The sequence below is a fragment of the Argopecten irradians genome, chromosome 15 (assembly GCF_041381155.1).
Source record: "Argopecten irradians isolate NY chromosome 15, Ai_NY, whole genome shotgun sequence".
Lineage (NCBI taxonomy): Eukaryota > Metazoa > Mollusca > Bivalvia > Pectinida > Pectinidae > Argopecten > Argopecten irradians.
In genome coordinates, this window is record NC_091148.1 from 1,393,395 (window position 1) to 1,411,347 (window position 17,953).

Here is a 17,953-nt window from a genome sequence, read left to right on the forward strand (position 1 = left end):
AGTTCTCGTCGGCGTAAGCAAAACTGATCATCAAACAAAGAACGTGTACATCTAAAGATGCTCCACCGCTGACAAATGGTATTTTTTTCACTATCAAAAACAGGAGTAGACGATATAGTATTTTTCTTCAGTTACAAAAGTTACTTACTTTACACTATTACCACCATTGAAAAGTTTGAGCTTCTAATTTTACTTCAAGTTAAAAATATGAAAAATAATTAATTGCATCCCGAAAAAATTCCGTGGTACTATATTCTATATGGAATAAAGTACTGATTGCACATGCACCACAGGCAAAATAAATTATTTCATATTTTTTTGTGTTAATAAGGCATATTTTTACACGATTTAACACCAGTTATTGTTCAAATGATGAATATCATTTATGCTCTGTCGGCGGTGGAGCATCTTTAAATGCATATGACATATGTCCAAATTCAATAATGAGTTGTCTCCCTTTCCACGACATTACTTTAATTATATGAGAGGTTTCCATTTATTTTATGGATGTAACTTTTAGGATTGAAGATTTAGTCTTTTTACTATCAGTTCTTTCTCTTTTATCATATATTTAATGTAACCAAAATACCACTATTTCTGTCTTAATTCTCCGTTTGAAAAGTAATTTGAATTATTTTTAAAATACAAGTTAAATAAACTTATATCATATGTTGTTATCGGAGTGACCGTAAACTTTATGGTATAGTAGAACGTTTGAGAAACCTTAAATCATAACAGAATTAAATCGGGCTTTCTAGTCGACAGGTCAACCCGAATCTTCTCAATAATTGGTCCTTTAGGAATCCCATATTTAGATCTACTGTGATACACTCTTTAGCATTGCCAATTTTGATGTAATCTTTACCGTTCTGCCTGATCCACGAAAAGACATTTTCAACGAGATTTAGTCAGCTTATTAAAATGGAAAAATTGACAATATAACGAAATGGTATGTGATTGTAGTGAAAGGGGAATACGAGTCCCTCACGTGGAGTCATTTTGTCATGTACTGAAATGCTCCAGGGTACTACTAAATAAGCTGATGAATCCTTTACATTGATCACATTGGAAACAGACAATATTGATGGAGTTGGTTGGTGATAATAACATTTTCAGGGTGACATAAAAAAGGAATTTGTGATAATTTCAAACGTTTTATCGATACCTTTTGTAAAGAAATGATATACTTATGGTCATCCATTGTAGAAATGAATCTGTCCACAACCCCTGATATAATTATTTTACATTAAGTTAGTATTAGAGGGACAATTTAATTAGGCTAATTCTGTAAGATAACCACAAAGCAAAATATGCCAAAATTACATTGTTCTATATTCTTTATGAAACAATTAAGAAATATTGACAATTTCCACGACATTGTTAAGTATTTTGATTGATACCGTTGAAATTCCAAATCGTTGATCTATGCTGTACCCATATCCGAGCCAACGTCACCCACGTTAATCAAAGGCAATACACATAACCACTGAGGAGTTGGTGAAAATATATTTAGACAAGAACATACACCTATTAACGTAAACGCTCAACTGTAAGAGCGATTTGACTAGTTCTAGACAAAAACTTCTTTACTACACTCGCAAGGGCCAGGGTTCGACATACAAGATGTCGGACCACAAAGTGTAATGGCGGACAGCAAGCGAGTTTGAACATTTCACATACATTTCACTACAGTGGCCATGGACTTTTCTGGCATATTACAGTAAAACAAACTGATCTAATTTCCATTAGAATTTGCTTGTTTTCGATATGTATGCAGATTTTAATGTACTGAATTGTCCTTTTAAAGGCCCACTACCTTTCCGGAGCGGCTTTTAATTTTTTTTAATGGAATTAAAACGAGATCGACAATTTTGTAGAGTCGCAAAAGTTATTAACTTGCTGTCAATACTATTCTCATCATCATCTTCTGAAAAAAAAATGAATCAATAAAATCTTAATTTTCAAAACGCGGGTCGTCTTATGTTTCCCGCCATCGTCCTAAACACCAGACGGCAAACCAGCGAAATGAATCTCCGCAGTTATCATATATTACGCAGGAAATATTGCATTTGTTTCGTGTTGTTAACTCATCTTCGGCAATCATTATGTATTTGCTTATATTAGTGATGTTTTTAAGAAACTTTGAATTTCGCTCAAGAGAAGTCGTGTGCCTTTAAGCAGATAAAAGGTCCGTTTTTATATACATTGTAATGACACTGTAGGCGATCACATACATGACGTCCTTTGAAAGTTATACGGAAAAATATTATGAAGATGCTACATTAATTTTAGAATATCATGTCCTTATAAGGAAGTGGAAACAGATACCCAGAGCAATCTCTCCCAGAGTGCATTGCGGTTACCACTCATTTAAGGTAACCGCAATGCACTCTGGGAGAGATTGATACTCAGAGAGCAAAGTAATGTACCAACACAGGTTTCGTCAATAGTGTGATATACAATAGTAACAAAATATTTCAACATTTTATTACAAATATGAAACAAAACTTGAGCAGCCAGAATGTTGAAATAGAAGTTTTCGTATATTTTCACGAATGTATTAGCCTAAAAAGTGTTTCGCACTTGGCATCCGAAAAGCTACGGACTACCGAAAAGCTAAATACGTAGTCAAAATGGCTGTAATTTTCAAAGATGCAAAGAATTTTTGAAAATAGTTGAAAACAAAACTTTACCAATGATATCTAAGATGGCGGCCAAAATGCCAATCGTAGGCAATATACATTGAGATAAGCAATGGACACTTCATTTGTAACATTTGATCATTAAATAATAAAGGTATGTCACATTTTTCGTTTTGGGTCAAAATTCAATATGGCGGTCACCTGGATAACATCATGACCGAAGTAATTTCATTCCCTTCATAAGTTCGAATAATTTAATTTAAATAATCAGATAAATTAAATAAATATTTAATTCGTCGTAAGCATATACTTGTTATATAATGTAGAAAGAATAGATGAATTTTCAGCATATGATCTATTTTATAAAAAAAAAAACAATATTTTGATGTTTCTGGAATAACAATATTTATTTGATTAACAACCATAAAAACAACATTACAAATACAATACACATTTTACAATACCGTCTAAACATCTCAACGCGATTTGATAATTCGTGCTCTCAAATATGATTATAGACAAGACAGTGTTTTCCTTACAATTATAATGAATAAACGTCATTGATGGAAAAAAGTCATTGATGAATAAAACGTCTTGATGCATTGATAATAAAGTCATTGATGAATAAACGTCATTGATGAATAAACGTCATTGATGAATAAACGTCATTATTGATGAATAAACGTCATTGATGAATAAATTTCTTTGATGAATAAAGGTCATTAATGAATAAACGTCATTGATGAATAAACGTCATTGATGAATAAACGTCATTGATGAATAAATTTCATTGATGAATAAACGTCATTAATGAATAAACGTCATTGAGGTTGAATATCGAAAACTGTAACACAACATATTTTTGCGGTAACTAAGTTTCGGATTATCAAGTTAAACACCTTTTCCTTTAATTTATGTTCACGATTTACAGTTGAAAAAAGAGAATGTATCCGACATATTTTTCACGGTGCATAGGTTTTGTAAATTCTTATCTCCACCAGATATAGTCGCACGCAGAAATAACGTGGGTTACAGTATCATAAACAACAATAAATTAAGTACAGACGAGCACGTGCGTCAGCATTATTGCACTAAACATAGTTTGTAAGGTCTATAGCACTGTACCAACTATCGCTATATAATCTACAACACGATATTGCAGGTAAAAGATGACGCCTTTATAAAAGACTGTCTATTCAATTCCCTAGTTCTCTATATACAAATTCATTTTATCTTTCATAATTTTAACATTTAGTCCAATGAAGAACATCCTCAATAATCCAGGGGTTACTTTCACTGTTGTTATATCCACCCACAGGGCCTCTTTCCTAATAATGTGGTATGTATAAAATAGGTCACACCTCGAAAATTCGACAATATTCTGTCCCACAGGGACCTGGCACGAAAAAAAATTAACCAATTGTATACATATATATATTATAGTATCATGATTCTATAATATATATATGTATACTGTTAGTTAAAAAAATCGTGCCAGGTCCCTGTGTTCTGTCCACACTGTAAGAAGTCCTTCTTTGTCCAACAAGTCACGCTAATAGACGTGACCTATTTTATACGTATCTTATCATTAGGAGCGATGCCCTGTGATCCACCCCTAGACTATCTCATGGTAAAACTGAATTCACATTTTTAAAAATCAAAAGTTATTATCAGAAAAGCAATAACGTAATGTGTTCTGTCCGAAGCAATGGCAAAAACCTATATCAGTTTTAAACCTTCCAACAACTAATATGAAAAGAACTGTCCGTGTCCGATCGTTTTAACGGGTTCTGAAATTCCAATATATTACACTGTTTGTGAACTTCCTGTTCCGGTCATGTGATCGGCCGGATATGACGTTTCATAATGGATCCGTTTGTGGGTGGTCAAAGTACTAGCTAAGGAGAATCCCTTTCCGCAAACATCACAACGATGTGGTCGCTCTCCTGAAAAAGGAAAAATATTAATTTCAAACCATGGTAATATATTCGAAACGATCACAAATCGTTACATTGAATTGCAGTTTTCATCTTATCATTTGAAGTTCGTGAAGTTTTATCAACCAAACAAATGGCGGGATTTCTTACGTTTTTAGAGGATACTGAACCCACTTTGTCTTATAAAGGTCACCAAAGACCGGAAGTTGGCCTTACCAGTATGGGTGTAGCAATGGATTTTCATGTCGATCTTTTGATGGAATCCTTTCCCGCAATAAGGACAAATGAAGGGTTTGTAGTTGGTGTGAGTGCGCATGTGCGTATGTAAATTAGATGCCCTGTTGAATGCCTTATTACACTGCGGACAGACGTATGGTTTAACAGTGGTGTGGGTCAGCCGGTGTCGGGTCAAATTTCCAGGCTGTCTAAAGGCCCGGCTACAAATCTCACACTTGAAGGGTTTGTCGCCCGTATGTATCCTCTGGAAAGAAAAAAAATATAAAAGTTAAAAGATGTTACAAATAAATGTCCTCATCTGTACAGATTAAACAAGGAAAACATACAACCCGTTATGTAATCACAAAATGACTCGAAACCGGACCAGGAGTTCCGGAATGGAAAAAAACAAGCAACCCTTCTAACATTGAGTTATTTTCCTTTCTTCTTGAAAAATCTGTATGATCTATTGATTATCGCATTAATTATTTTTACGCGTAATGTGTAAGATGAATTGGATGAATTGTCAGTCGTAGTTTCGCCACGGTCCGCTAGGTGTCGCTTTAACATGCTCTGCATTAGCAGTCGAGGAACGATGCATTTTTTAACGAAATAATGACATAATAATTAATTCTAGTTTCAACTAACTAAGGTAAGTTTTGGATTACTCTAAACATTGTTTTGATAACGGAAAAAAAACCCCAAAAACAGACGTCTTATTTTCCAAAAGAATTGTTTCGTTTTAAATTTTAACAAAGTGCAGATGCAATATTTGACAGGCATTTCGAATTTTCGATATGTAACGTGATTGTGTAGCTGATGTTTAGGCAAATATTGTGACATTTTCAAATTCACAAAAATATGACAAATTTTAATTAACATCGCACTATTCATGTCGCAGTTATATATAAAGTGACGATCGATTCTCTCTTTTGATTTCTCTTTGAAATTGATAGTCCAATAAAATGGAAGGAAATGAGGGATGTTTGTACTACGGATACATCAAAACTCCGACCACTTTTGCGGTCCATTGTGAAATGTAGTCATTTAAAAACACCTTTCAGGCTAAGCATCGATCTTCCCATGGTACGCCATTGTTGGATACGCGCGTTTAACAACCGCATTGTCGGATACGCGCGTTAAACAACATCACCGGAAGTCAGTTCGCTGAAAACAAAAAGAGCGCAGATACGAAACGAAAACAACGCTGTATTGTCTATGCAAGCGATATGCCTGCTAGTTCAGTTATATAAGTAGCACAGACGAAATAATTAAATCTAGTATACATAAAACTGAGCTTTATTTGCATTGAGATTTTCATGTACTGGCCAGGCAGATGTGTTTGGCACGCGAGTCAAATTGATTCGCCTTTTGGCATTTCAATTTTCAAGTGCCGAGCAATTACTTTTGTAAACAGAGAGAGATCGGACTAATTGAAAGAGGTGGTTACAAATGGCGATGCCTAGGTGTAGCGGTGCGACACCGATTCTTGTTCAAATGTTGCTCTATTATAAATGTCAACAGAAGATAATACCGTTCTGTCGAACTGTGGGCGGTTATCAAATGTTTTCTCTTGTCTGAGTCAATACAGGGAACTTATACTTCAGACAAACGCTGAAAAGGAAGACGGAAGCTGCTTTGACCACCATCGATACTGTGCCGTATTTAGTTATAGGATATAGTTGTACAGTGTACTGTAACAAGTGCTCAAGTCTTTAAATAAATTTGTTAAGTAAACAAGTCCACGCGCCCTTTGTGTTGCTATACCAACAAGCACAGGTCCCTTCAGGAGACGCGATCTGTCAACAATTTGGGGCTCGACAACTTCAATCAAACCATTCGATACACTACGAAGTTTTGAAATAAAAATCGCAATTAATATTTAAGCTACTGGTTTATCGCGTTCCATGGCATACAAAACAGAATATGATTCACATATTAATGTACATGCAGCTGAGATTTTAAAAGTTTTGAGATTAAGATATATATATATATATATAATATTAATTTACCAAGATGTATGTTCCGTCACTTTTCATGATAGAGATTATTGTACATTTTTATAATGTATTATAAATATGCAATGCTGTAGTTATCTAGAGCTTTGGAAATGTATCATTTTAACGAGATATTTGTAAATGTATATTCATATTGAAACTCTTCGTAATTCTGAAAGTTTACAATTATGGAGAAAACAACAATTATTTGAAGTAATGAGTCATTTTCACACATATATTTACTACTTCCTCTAATCTCTATTTTATTCTCGGCCCCATGTGGAGTTATCTCCCTTTGTAACACCTTTCTCTTTGAATCGCTTTCGTTTTGACACCTCACTACGAAATCTGTTCCCCTTTTATATCCATTGTTGCGGTCGCGTGCCTTTTCTTACTGTTACAAAGTGGTTTGGTTTCGCACGCGCTGTGTCAAAAGAAATGTATTATTGATCTTTAAATGGCCGATAGGTGTCGCTGCACCTGTCAGCAAAGGTACACAGGTGGGCACGATGGGACACGCACAAAACACAATTATGGAAAGTGATTAAGGTGTAAACATCACAGGTAAATAAATAGCACGCGCCAAGTGTGGGCTGATTAAGGTATTAAGGACTTTGCTTTAATGTCTAATGTGTGATAAGTAAATAATATATCTAATTCCGGAGTTGTGATATTCCTTTCTTACATAATTACACAGAAAATTGTTGTCGGATAGGCGTTCAACTGAACAATAATGTACGTTCCTTATAACATAATTATCATCCAAGTCGTTTTCATAGAGAAAAAATAAACTTATCCTTAAGATTCAAAATGCAATTAACTCGAAAATCTAATTTCATTCTTGTATCTAGAACAAAAATAAGACTATAAAATTATGCTAAGACGCATATAATCGATGGCTTTTGTTTTCGTTTGTGTGTGTGTGTGTGTGTGTTTTTTTTATCGAACTAAGATCATTAATGTCTACTGTCCAATTTCGTTTCCATCATTATTTCGACAATCAAAATTGGTACAAAACTTCATATACCAAAGATAAAACTGTTTGTAGGCCAAGGACGTATAAAATCCTTGTTGTAGGCCTACCAAAAACTTGGTTTTAATGTATACATACAATTTAAGAATAAATCCACATGTAGAATGAAATTAATAAAAGAAATAAAGAAAGAAAGAAAGAAAGAAAGAACGAACGAAAGAAGAAAAGAAAGAAAGAAAAAAAAGAATAAAAAATGAAAGAAAGAAAAAAGGAAAAAAGAAAGAAAGAAAGAAAGAAAGAAAGAAAGAAAGAAAAAGAAAGAAAGAAAGAAAGAAAGAAAGAAAGAAAGAAAGAGAAAGAACGAAAGAAAAAAGAAAGAAAGAAAGAAAAAAGGAAAAAAGAAAGAAAGGAAAGAAAGAAAGGAAGAAAGAAAGAAAGAAAGAAAGAAAGAAAGAAAAAAAAAAAAAAAGAGAAAGAAAGAAAGAAAGGAATAAACCACAGGTACGTAACTGACCTTATGAGTGACGAGTGTGTTGCTCCGTGAGAACGCTTTCCCGCACACGTCACATTTGTATTTCTTCACAGGTGCGGGTTTGTCCGGATGGCCACGTTTCCCTCCTAGTCCGTTCATTTGAAGAAACGCTGGATGGAAAAGTCCAGAGGTCGGGGAAATTCCGCCTAGGAACGGAAGCATTGAAGACGATGGTCCAAGAGCTCCCGGATATGACGTCATTCTGTTTAGATTCGGAAGTGGCCCTTGGAGTAAGTGTCCATTTTGTGATGGATTTTCTAAATTTATTCTTGGATTGACAGATGGTAGATTTGCGACTGTCTCTGACGTCTGTCTTCTGTGTACATGAGGGGGACTTGGCTGTTTTCTCTCGATTATCGGTGTCTTTTGCTCTTTCTTGATATCGCCTATAGACTGGTCCGAGCTTTCTTCATCACCGGAAGTACATTCATTCAAGTTCCGGTCGATGTTGCTGTTGATGTTATTGTTGCGCTCACTAACGTTGCTTTCTATTGTCTTTCTCCCTGAAAGTTCATTTTCTCGCTGAAACATTTTTGTCAAGTTCATGAAATAATTGGTAAAAGGAATTCTGGGATCGACGTGGAAAAATGGCTGTTTTTCTGGCGACAGTGAAGCCGTTTCGTCCGAGTCGGAAGTTTCCAAACTTCTTGGTGACATCATAACCGGATTCAGGTACGTTCCTGCTGATGTAGGATTTAAAGTTCCACGTGACATGGATTCAGTCATCCATGGAGAGAGGAAAAATCCGGGAAAATATCCCATGGATGGCGGAACACACATCGGCGGGACTGAACCGAAGGTCATCGGATACGGCTGAGTTAGTCTCTCAATCTTACTAAATGCGGAACTTTCAGACGGATTTAAAACTTTCGGCTTTACCGGGTATACAACTCTTGGAACTTCCGGTTCCGCGTCCGCCATTGATAAATTTCTTGGAAATTCCTGAGGCTCCGAACCAATAGACGAAACTGGACTGAGCGTTCCGTCCTCCATTCCGGAATCTGAAACAATAAATAAGTTTTAAATATCAAATATTGAAAAATCGACTCCTAGAGTTCTTTTTTATAATTCATGTCTGTTGTTTAAAGTTATATGTGCCGTAACTGGGCGATAATTTTGACATGCTATTTTTTCATCATTAATTAATTAAAAACCATAAGGTTTGATGAATAAAGCTGTAAAAACCATTCAAATGGCTTCAGATGACTTATAAACGTTAGTTACAACACAGAAATTTTGTACTGAAAAAAAATGTTGTTTTTATGCATTGAATATGTTTAAATGAAAACATACCTGCAGAAGTCACTTTACAATTACTAAAAACATTGTGAAAATGTGTAATGAAATTGTAGACCACAATTTGGCTTCATGGTCTCACCGTATGTACTCATTTCACTTCACTATTGATGTACATAAATGATTTTTGGCAGTACTGCCAAAAATCATTTTCAGCTCTTATTTGTACATGTAAAATTAAAACCTATGCTTTGAAAGCACTGTAATTTTCAAAAAGTTGGTAATTTTTGGTGATGAATAACATATTAAAAGCTCATCTTGATTCGTGAGTGTGGAAAATATGGCACATATAACTTTAATATTGATATCAAAACTTTGTTGAAATTATAAATATTGCAACTTCATAAGAAAAAAATCCTATGGAAACTTTGCTAGCATTCTCCGTTCAGTCTCATAAAGTTTCATAAACTTTAAAAACATTGTATTTAAACTTTTTTCAATATTATGCTGGATTCAATTAGTTTTGTATTGAAGCGTTTCAAATTTTAGGTTTAAGTCCCGGGTTATACAAGCTATTCTGTTATGTATAGGGATATATCGAGATGACAGTAATCTAAGAATAAACTTTGACCAGATGGAAAAAGAAAACTATGCTGTTTGCTCTCAATTGCAATACACATAAGTGTGGTCTTACATGAAAAGTAATCATTATACATCTATAATGGATACATGTACGAAATTACAGTCTCAATATCATATGATTAAATCAATTCTTGAAAACGCAACAGCATTCACATTTAAGAACATGAATTTTATTCATTTTGATTTTGAATTTTTGAATCTATATTGATCGGAAAAAAAATCAAATCAAAAATAGGGGAACTCGGTGATAATATGGATTCGGAAAAACTAAAGACAGTGTAGATCTAGATCTGTTTTGGGCCTGTCTTAGTCTGTCTCTAATCCGAGTGTTAACGGATTAATGAAATAACTGGATTTTCTCGAAGTGTTATTGCTTTCAATATACACGTATTTTAGTAATTATTTTAAGTTTGTGATATAGTTAAGACCCCAATGTGTTAAACGTCGAACACTGTACTTTGTATCATACATCTAAAATTAATTATATGGAACTAATATCAACGGTTGTATTCCGGATAACACCGGGTCCTTATAAACATATGTTTGTTGGATAGAAATTATCAAAATTATAAATATGAGGCAAAGAAATAATTTTAATAGTATGGATAAATTTTATAGTCGAATTTGAGGCATTCCTATCCTTTATCAACACACATAATTCCATTATTGTTACTCTATATATAATTAATAGTTGAAAGTACATATGATACTTAAATAATAATAGTCTTTATTTCCTCTAAACTGAAAGTTATAACCTCACATTATGCTAGTGTTTATATAACTTAAGATATAATATGCAAAATTATAATTATGAAAATAATATGTTGCAAAACAAAATGCTATTGAGCATGTAGTTGTAAGTACATCTGTATTACTTACATTGAGTCAGATTACAGTTCCAATAACATAGATAACTATTGAGGTACTTTGTGACGAAATAACCTCGTTAAGAATCAACCTTCGTCAAGTGGAAATGAAAGTTGGAATAAGTTTCACATAAGTCAATAGAATACGTTTTCTATCTGGTATGAATTCTTAGGAAATATACATAATTAGAAGCACCTTTCACATGAATCTGCTGTTTAGATATGTCATATTATTGGCAAAAATAAAAATAAATATGTCTATCAATATTATTGTATAGGTATACATGTTCAAGAAGATTTTATTTTTGTTTAAATATGTCATTTTATCGGCAAAATAATAACATTATTATATCTATCAATATTATTATAAGTAGATTTTATTTATAGATTTCTTGAGTAGTTTTATTATCTGTTTCCGTAACGTGAATCCATTTAATAATTTGGCGTTAATTTATATGAGACCGATTAAATGATTTTTCTTCTTCTATCACGTAGACATTAAACATAACTAAAACACGAATTATCACACTATTTAGAATATCTGAATGTCGGGTATTGTTATCAATCCAAGATTTTTTTTTACATTAATACGTTTAGGATATTGTAAGTGGGTCAATCTTGAAGCATCAGTGATCTATTTTTCCTGTATCATTTAACATTTTTCAATATATTTTTGTCAGGGTGATTTCGTAAAATCGTTATATTTTAAAAGATAAATTTCGGTAAAATGATATGTTTGATTTTAACCCATAATAACAGATACAAATATAAGTTCAGATTGATTTAGGATCATTTATATTTGTCTGAAGACTACTATCCATAACCCTCTATACCATACTAAAAATATAAGTAAAATCCATCAGTTCATTTTCAACCGGTTATATGAAAAAATATATAATTAATCATAACAGAAACAAGAAATGAAAACGTAGAACAATTCATAATTATTAATAAAATCACTTTAAATTAGGAAATGTATTTCTGCCTCTTCCTTTCAGTTGGTATATAAAAAGTCAGACAAAAAGTGTAAATATTTCACTTTTAAAGTTAAACTATTCCGTATATGCCACAAAATAAACACATTAACGTGTCAGTGTAACAAATATAGCCTTGTGGATAAAATATGCTGAAATATTTGTGAAGAAAAAAGAAAGAAAAAACAAACCTACCTGTAGAATATCCTTCAGAATTGAGAAGATTGTTTTTCACTGTCGGCATATCCTGCAGAGGGCGCTAGTGAGAAATAGATAAGTATAATCTCTATATAACTTACACAAATAAATCTAATTAACATCGATACCTGTACAGGTAATAGTCAACATTCTACAGGAGTCACAACACCAAAATCTAGATACCTATTGGTCTACGCGTTCTTAAGCCACGCCTCCTCATGAATATCGATTTCTTTTGACGTTTCAATTGACCAATCGACAATCGCATTATGTCATAGATAATGTTGATATGGATTACTGTCCGGGGCTCAGTTATTATAGAAAAAATATAACCGTTGATACGTAAACACTGTACAATGGTAATTATGTGAATCCGATTTTGTATTATTTTATAAATGCAATTTTATGATCGAACAAAAATATTTCAAAGAACATACAGCATAGAAATTGGATATGACAGTAAGTTATTTTGTAAGTAATTACGCACTGGACACAGTATAATTTTACATCCCTGGTATACCTATTTCGTAAGTAATTACGCACTGGACACAGTATAATTTTACACCCCTGGTATACCTATTTTGTAAGTAATTACGCACTGGACACAGTATAATTTTACATCCCTGGTATACCTATTTCGTAAGTAATTACGCACTGGACACAGTATAATTTTACATCCCTGGTATACCTATTTCGTAAGTAATTACGCACTGGACACAGTATAATTTTACATCCCTGGTATACCTATTTCTTAAGTAATTACGCACTGGACACAGTACAACATTACACCATTGGTATACATATTTTGTAAATTACACAGGACACACAGTTTAATTTTACATCCCTGGTCAACCTTGTCACTTAAGAAAATGAAAACAAAATTGGGACGTTCAGCACACGATAGAGCTATAGAATCAGAACAGAATTATCCTCATGTGTCATATTGAAATCGAGTTTTATTTTTCACTCTTAAGTAAAAAAAAAAAAAAAAAAAAATTATGTTCAAGTCTTAAACAAAATGCATACGTTGGAAAGAAAATGGCTTGGAATTTTTCCCCAAAGTAATAGAATTAGTGAAAACACATATAGTCAAAAAGAATCAAATTTGTTTGTAATATATATCAATGAAGATTTGTATATACATAAGTATATAATATATTTATTTCAATTAAGTGTATTTACATAATGTTAATAAATATTTTCCGTCGTAAGCATTGAAATATTTTGGTTATTTCAGTAATAAGATTTATCATTTTGTATCTATACAATGTAATAAATCTGTGATTTAAAATAGCGTTAATATTACTTCATTCCTATGTTGCGTATACACGACCATAAAAACAAATATGGTACATAATTATGTTATTTCTGAATTAATTTTCACTACATAAAGTGAAATATCGGGATTAAGATTTATCCATTTTACACATTTTAATATCTTTAAATTCAATCTATTTTATCCGGCTACCGATAGATTTTGAATCAAACTTTTTGTAACCGTTTTTTCCTGATTTGTGTGACCGTTTCATCCTTTTCCATGTTCCCCCTAACACTTATAGCTGTTGTAAGACTCAGGCTCGCGTGCCTGGGTGAAATTGACACTTACTTGTAAACATATTTTCTGTCTATTTAGATGGCTAAGTGACCACTGAGTGGCGATTGTCCGGAGACAAGTGACCAGTGTCCGGAAAAAGTGTGAGCAGACTGACCAACACAATAGATTTGACTGGACAATTCATCTGATGATAGGACAATAAATGAGAAATTAACACCTTGTCTTGGGGACAGTAAAAGGATGTCTGGGATGGAAGTTGTGAACTAGGAAATAACATACAGTTACCGATAATGTCATCGATTAAACTCAATTGGAATGAAACGCCGCGTTAAATGTTTACAAGGTAGATGATATTGTTTCCAACAATTTTATTTTCAAAAATATCTTAACACGTTAGAACTGCCAACCGAGCCAGCCACTAAGAAATACTGTTGACTTATCGTTTAAAATTTCAATGTACCCTTATAATATATCTAATATTTTTCTAAATTTGAAATGAGATTTTTTTCTGCAGTTGTTTTGGGTCATCAATTACAATCAATATCACTGCATTCATTTGTGAGGTTACACAAAGTTCAAAATAAATAGTTCACTAATTAGAGATAAATTCTGTCGAAAAGCCAATAATAATCGGCCACAGGAGCTGTTCTATGTCATACATTGTTCAACACTGAAATTAATCATAATGGCCAGACGTGTGTATCACGGTGGTTGGAAATTGAAAATATCTTTATACATATCAAACAACGTCTGTATAAGTATCTGTAGAACAATTAGAAAACTAACATTATAATGTGGTTCACATCTCAAAATCTGTTAAAAAAATCACGTTTCCGGAATAGAGATCGGCGATTTATTTCCGGAAATAATTGACGGAAATCTGCTTTGTAACATAAATTAGAAAAGCTTGTTACACCTACCTCTAACACAAAAGGATGAGCACGTGAATCGTCTTCCATTGTCCGATAGAAGTACCCTCTCTTGTCCATCTTGGTCAGAACTTCCACGATCGCTACCCGAATACAAAATAATGCTTGTCAAGTTTGACTTTTTAAAAAACTGACTTTTTAATCCGATTTCGTCGACCGTTCTTTAAATTTCCTTAAGAGGTAACACACGGGAAATCGCGATGAAACGAGCACCTTCTATTTTCATATTAAAAGTGCATTATAACCTGGAAATTACAATATACGTAAATTTTTATTTGGCGCTTGGCTTCGATATTACATGAACATTATAATATATATTGGTAAATATAAATTTAGATTGGGATAACTAAATTTTAAAATTACAAATATAAGAATCTATGGATCCGGAATCCCTTCATTACCCCCCGAAAGTTGTGTATTGGACAAACGAAATGTTTTTTCTCACATGTATAAATAATATTGTGCCTCCTGGCTTGATTATTGTTTATGTATCGGCGAAGTTTAAAGGACACGACTAACATCAAAGGCTCGCCGACCTGGGGTAGATTTTGACTTTTGTTTATTGTGTTTTGTTTCTGGGTGTTTTTTTTGGTCTGTTTTATAAAGGTGAAAGTATATGCGAACTAAACAATATACAAGTGTTGCATAAGTCAGAGCCCGTCAGTATAAGTACTGTGAGAAAATGAGCGGTGATTAGCACCGATTAGTTTTATCTGAAACTTCAGATGTTTGTTTTTTGACAAATTATGACTCACATCCTATTTCTGTAACTCACATTACTGTAATCGAAAATTAAAAGGTAAATGGGATCACTGAATATAAAAAGAGCATTAATCATGGGTAATATCATGAAAATATGTCATTTCTATGTCTTTTTTCAAGAATAAAATTTAATTCGTTACAAATTTCGAAGTATATTTTTTTCGCTTTATGACAATACGTTTATAGATCGTCGGATATTGTAACGGGCATTTTAATTTAGATACAGTTTATTTAATTTATTATAGTTTTATAAGGATACATGCATTTACTTTAAAAAAAACCCCGTTTTTTTCCATTAAAGTATTAATATATTTTAAAAAAAAAGACAAAACAAACTCATCCAGCTTTTATTTTATTAATTATTACTTCTATCTGATCATGATACTTTTTGGCGACCGTTGGTTTGTCTATTTTAACTGTTTCGACATATTAACTTCCTTTGTCAATGAAGACATGCCAAAGTGAGTGTTAGGGATGGAAAATCCTTAATTCCATGAAATAAACCTCCGATATACAGCCCGACCTCAGTCCGTTGCGGGCTTTTAACTCGCGAGCCAAATAACTATTACCAAGACGCATTCAGCGCTAGTACGCCTAGTCACCTGGCAGTTTTGTATACGGCAAAAACTTAAATAAACTGCAAGCTTTCATAAACATTTTTAATATTATTTCCGATGATTACGGTAAAAGAGAAACGTATATTGTGAAAGCCCGGAGTACAGTGGCTGGGGAAGGACATGAAAAATAAACGAGAATTGCGTGTGAACGCAATAGTTATTGCGTGATTGCGTTCGCACGCAGTATTTTATTTTTATTTTCCATGTACTTTTCCAATCACCATGCATTGTATACATTTGATATAAATTAAATATGTTTAAATCAATATTCATTTGTCTAAGGTTATAATGTCATCTTTAGTATCGGTTTTTTTGGTTCCAATTTTTGGTAAGTTTTGTGGGTCTATTTGTTTTGTACCGTCAGTTAAAATTTATTTTATCTTTGCAAATAAGTCAAAATCAAATGATGGTAGAGGTAACGTATTAGTTGTTTATGTTCCAAAATATTTTTAAATGTTTATTATACGTTTGTTCCTGTCTACTTATCTCACCCTTTCCAAATGCAAAAAAAAAAAAAAAAAAAAAAGAAAAGAAAAGAAAAAAAGGATAAACAAAGAAAAGAAAACCAAAATCGACAATATCGAAACTAGAAATTAGTTTGTTGGGAGGGGGGGGATAAAATGAAGAAAATTACGTCAAAACGACTACTGTAACAAAAGAACTCAATGGAAGTACACAAACATAACGAAATGAGAAAGTACAGAAAGAAAACGAAAGGAAATAAAATGATAATCGGCTCTTGGTGTGTAAGAATATTTTGAGAAGCACCTGTAAGTGTATTACGGAGGTTGTGTATTTACTATTAGGAAGGACTCTCTGAACGGCCCGATAGCGTACATAACAGCCAAGGAACCACGTCCTCTTCTCTACACGTATTACGCCTAAAACCGCACAGATCACGGATTTAACCGCACTACATCAAAGGATACTGATCCGTGATCCGCAACGGACCCGTCCGAATAATCTGAGAGCGACTCTAAATCGACTATATAACGGGATTAGGATTAGAAGGAGACTTTTCCATAAGATTAAGTTAAGACGTTAACCAGGTTCAACAAAGAAAACTTTTATCCCATTGATTTGTCAATAATTTTCTTTGTTCAACCAAAATAAAATTCTATTGTTTCATCGTGGGAAATTAAATTGGCAGGGAGCAGCTAAAGTATTTTAAGTTTTACCTACATGGTACACAATCAGGTTTTAGGAGTTTACTCGTTAAAACATGAGAATAAAATTGATGTCTCATTTACTCGTATAACTTTTTTCATTACTGACATCTGACAGTGCTTCAACCTGTATCAATAATGAGGGGTTCAGAACGGAACCTCGCAGAAGTACATTTTAACGGATAAACACACTAGATTACGAACACAGGCCCCTGTTATTGAGGATACAACGGTATTACAATAGATAAATGGAAAATAGTGCTAGACTAGGGTGTATGTATAGTCGACGTGTCGACATCTTTTAATTGGCTTGAATTCTTCTTGTACTAAAATTAAAAACATTCTCAAATATTATTTAAAGTGAATAGTCAGGCAAAGAAAACCAGTCTAAATGCGTTCATTGGCCTTCCAAAAGTTCTCACATATTAATACGACGGCCAAGTTCTGCTTAGTTTCCCAGTTCTGACCATTAAAGTAAAGAAAAGTTGAAAGCATTGAAAGCGAGGCTGCGTGGAAATGTAACCACGGACATAGTGAGCCGGGAGGACGTTTTAGAATTTCCATACTTTAAATTAATTTCTTCGTACGCAGACAGATTTTGACGAGAGATTTTATTTTTCCATTTCATAAGAAATTATACTGGATACATTCACACCATTTTTACCGACTTTAGCCATCCTTGCCCGACTGTTCACTTTAACTATTTTTATG

The 17,953-nt window shown here is 33.2% G+C and overlaps 1 protein-coding gene across 1 annotated transcript; it reads right to left on the minus strand.

Moving 5' to 3' along the window:
- Window positions 1–3,262: 3,262 nt before the first annotated feature.
- Window positions 3,263–14,771, minus strand: LOC138309341 (uncharacterized). Its single transcript, XM_069250519.1, has 5 exons — window positions 14,689–14,771; window positions 12,211–12,274; window positions 8,280–9,298; window positions 4,796–5,060; window positions 3,263–4,588 (listed from the first exon to the last, which is right to left on the minus strand). Exons 1-5 carry the CDS (start codon window positions 14,755–14,757, stop codon window positions 4,449–4,451), a joined length of 1,557 nt encoding a protein of 518 aa, XP_069106620.1. The 5' UTR covers window positions 14,758–14,771; the 3' UTR covers window positions 3,263–4,448.
- Window positions 14,772–17,953: the final 3,182 nt, after the last annotated feature.

Bases quoted from the DNA above. Each gene is read 5' to 3' on its own strand.
- LOC138309341 (XM_069250519.1), bottom strand. From the start codon at position 14,757: ATGGACAAGAGAGGGTACTTCTATCGGACAATGGAAGACGATTCACGT. The intron at 12,275-14,688 runs GTAGGTGTAACA...ATTTCTCACTAG, and splicing joins CTCATCCTTTTGTGTTAGAG to CGCCCTCTGCAGGATATGCC. The intron at 4,589-4,795 runs GTAAGGCCAACT...TTCCTTTTTCAG, and splicing joins CCATTGCTACACCCATACTG to GAGAGCGACCACATCGTTGT.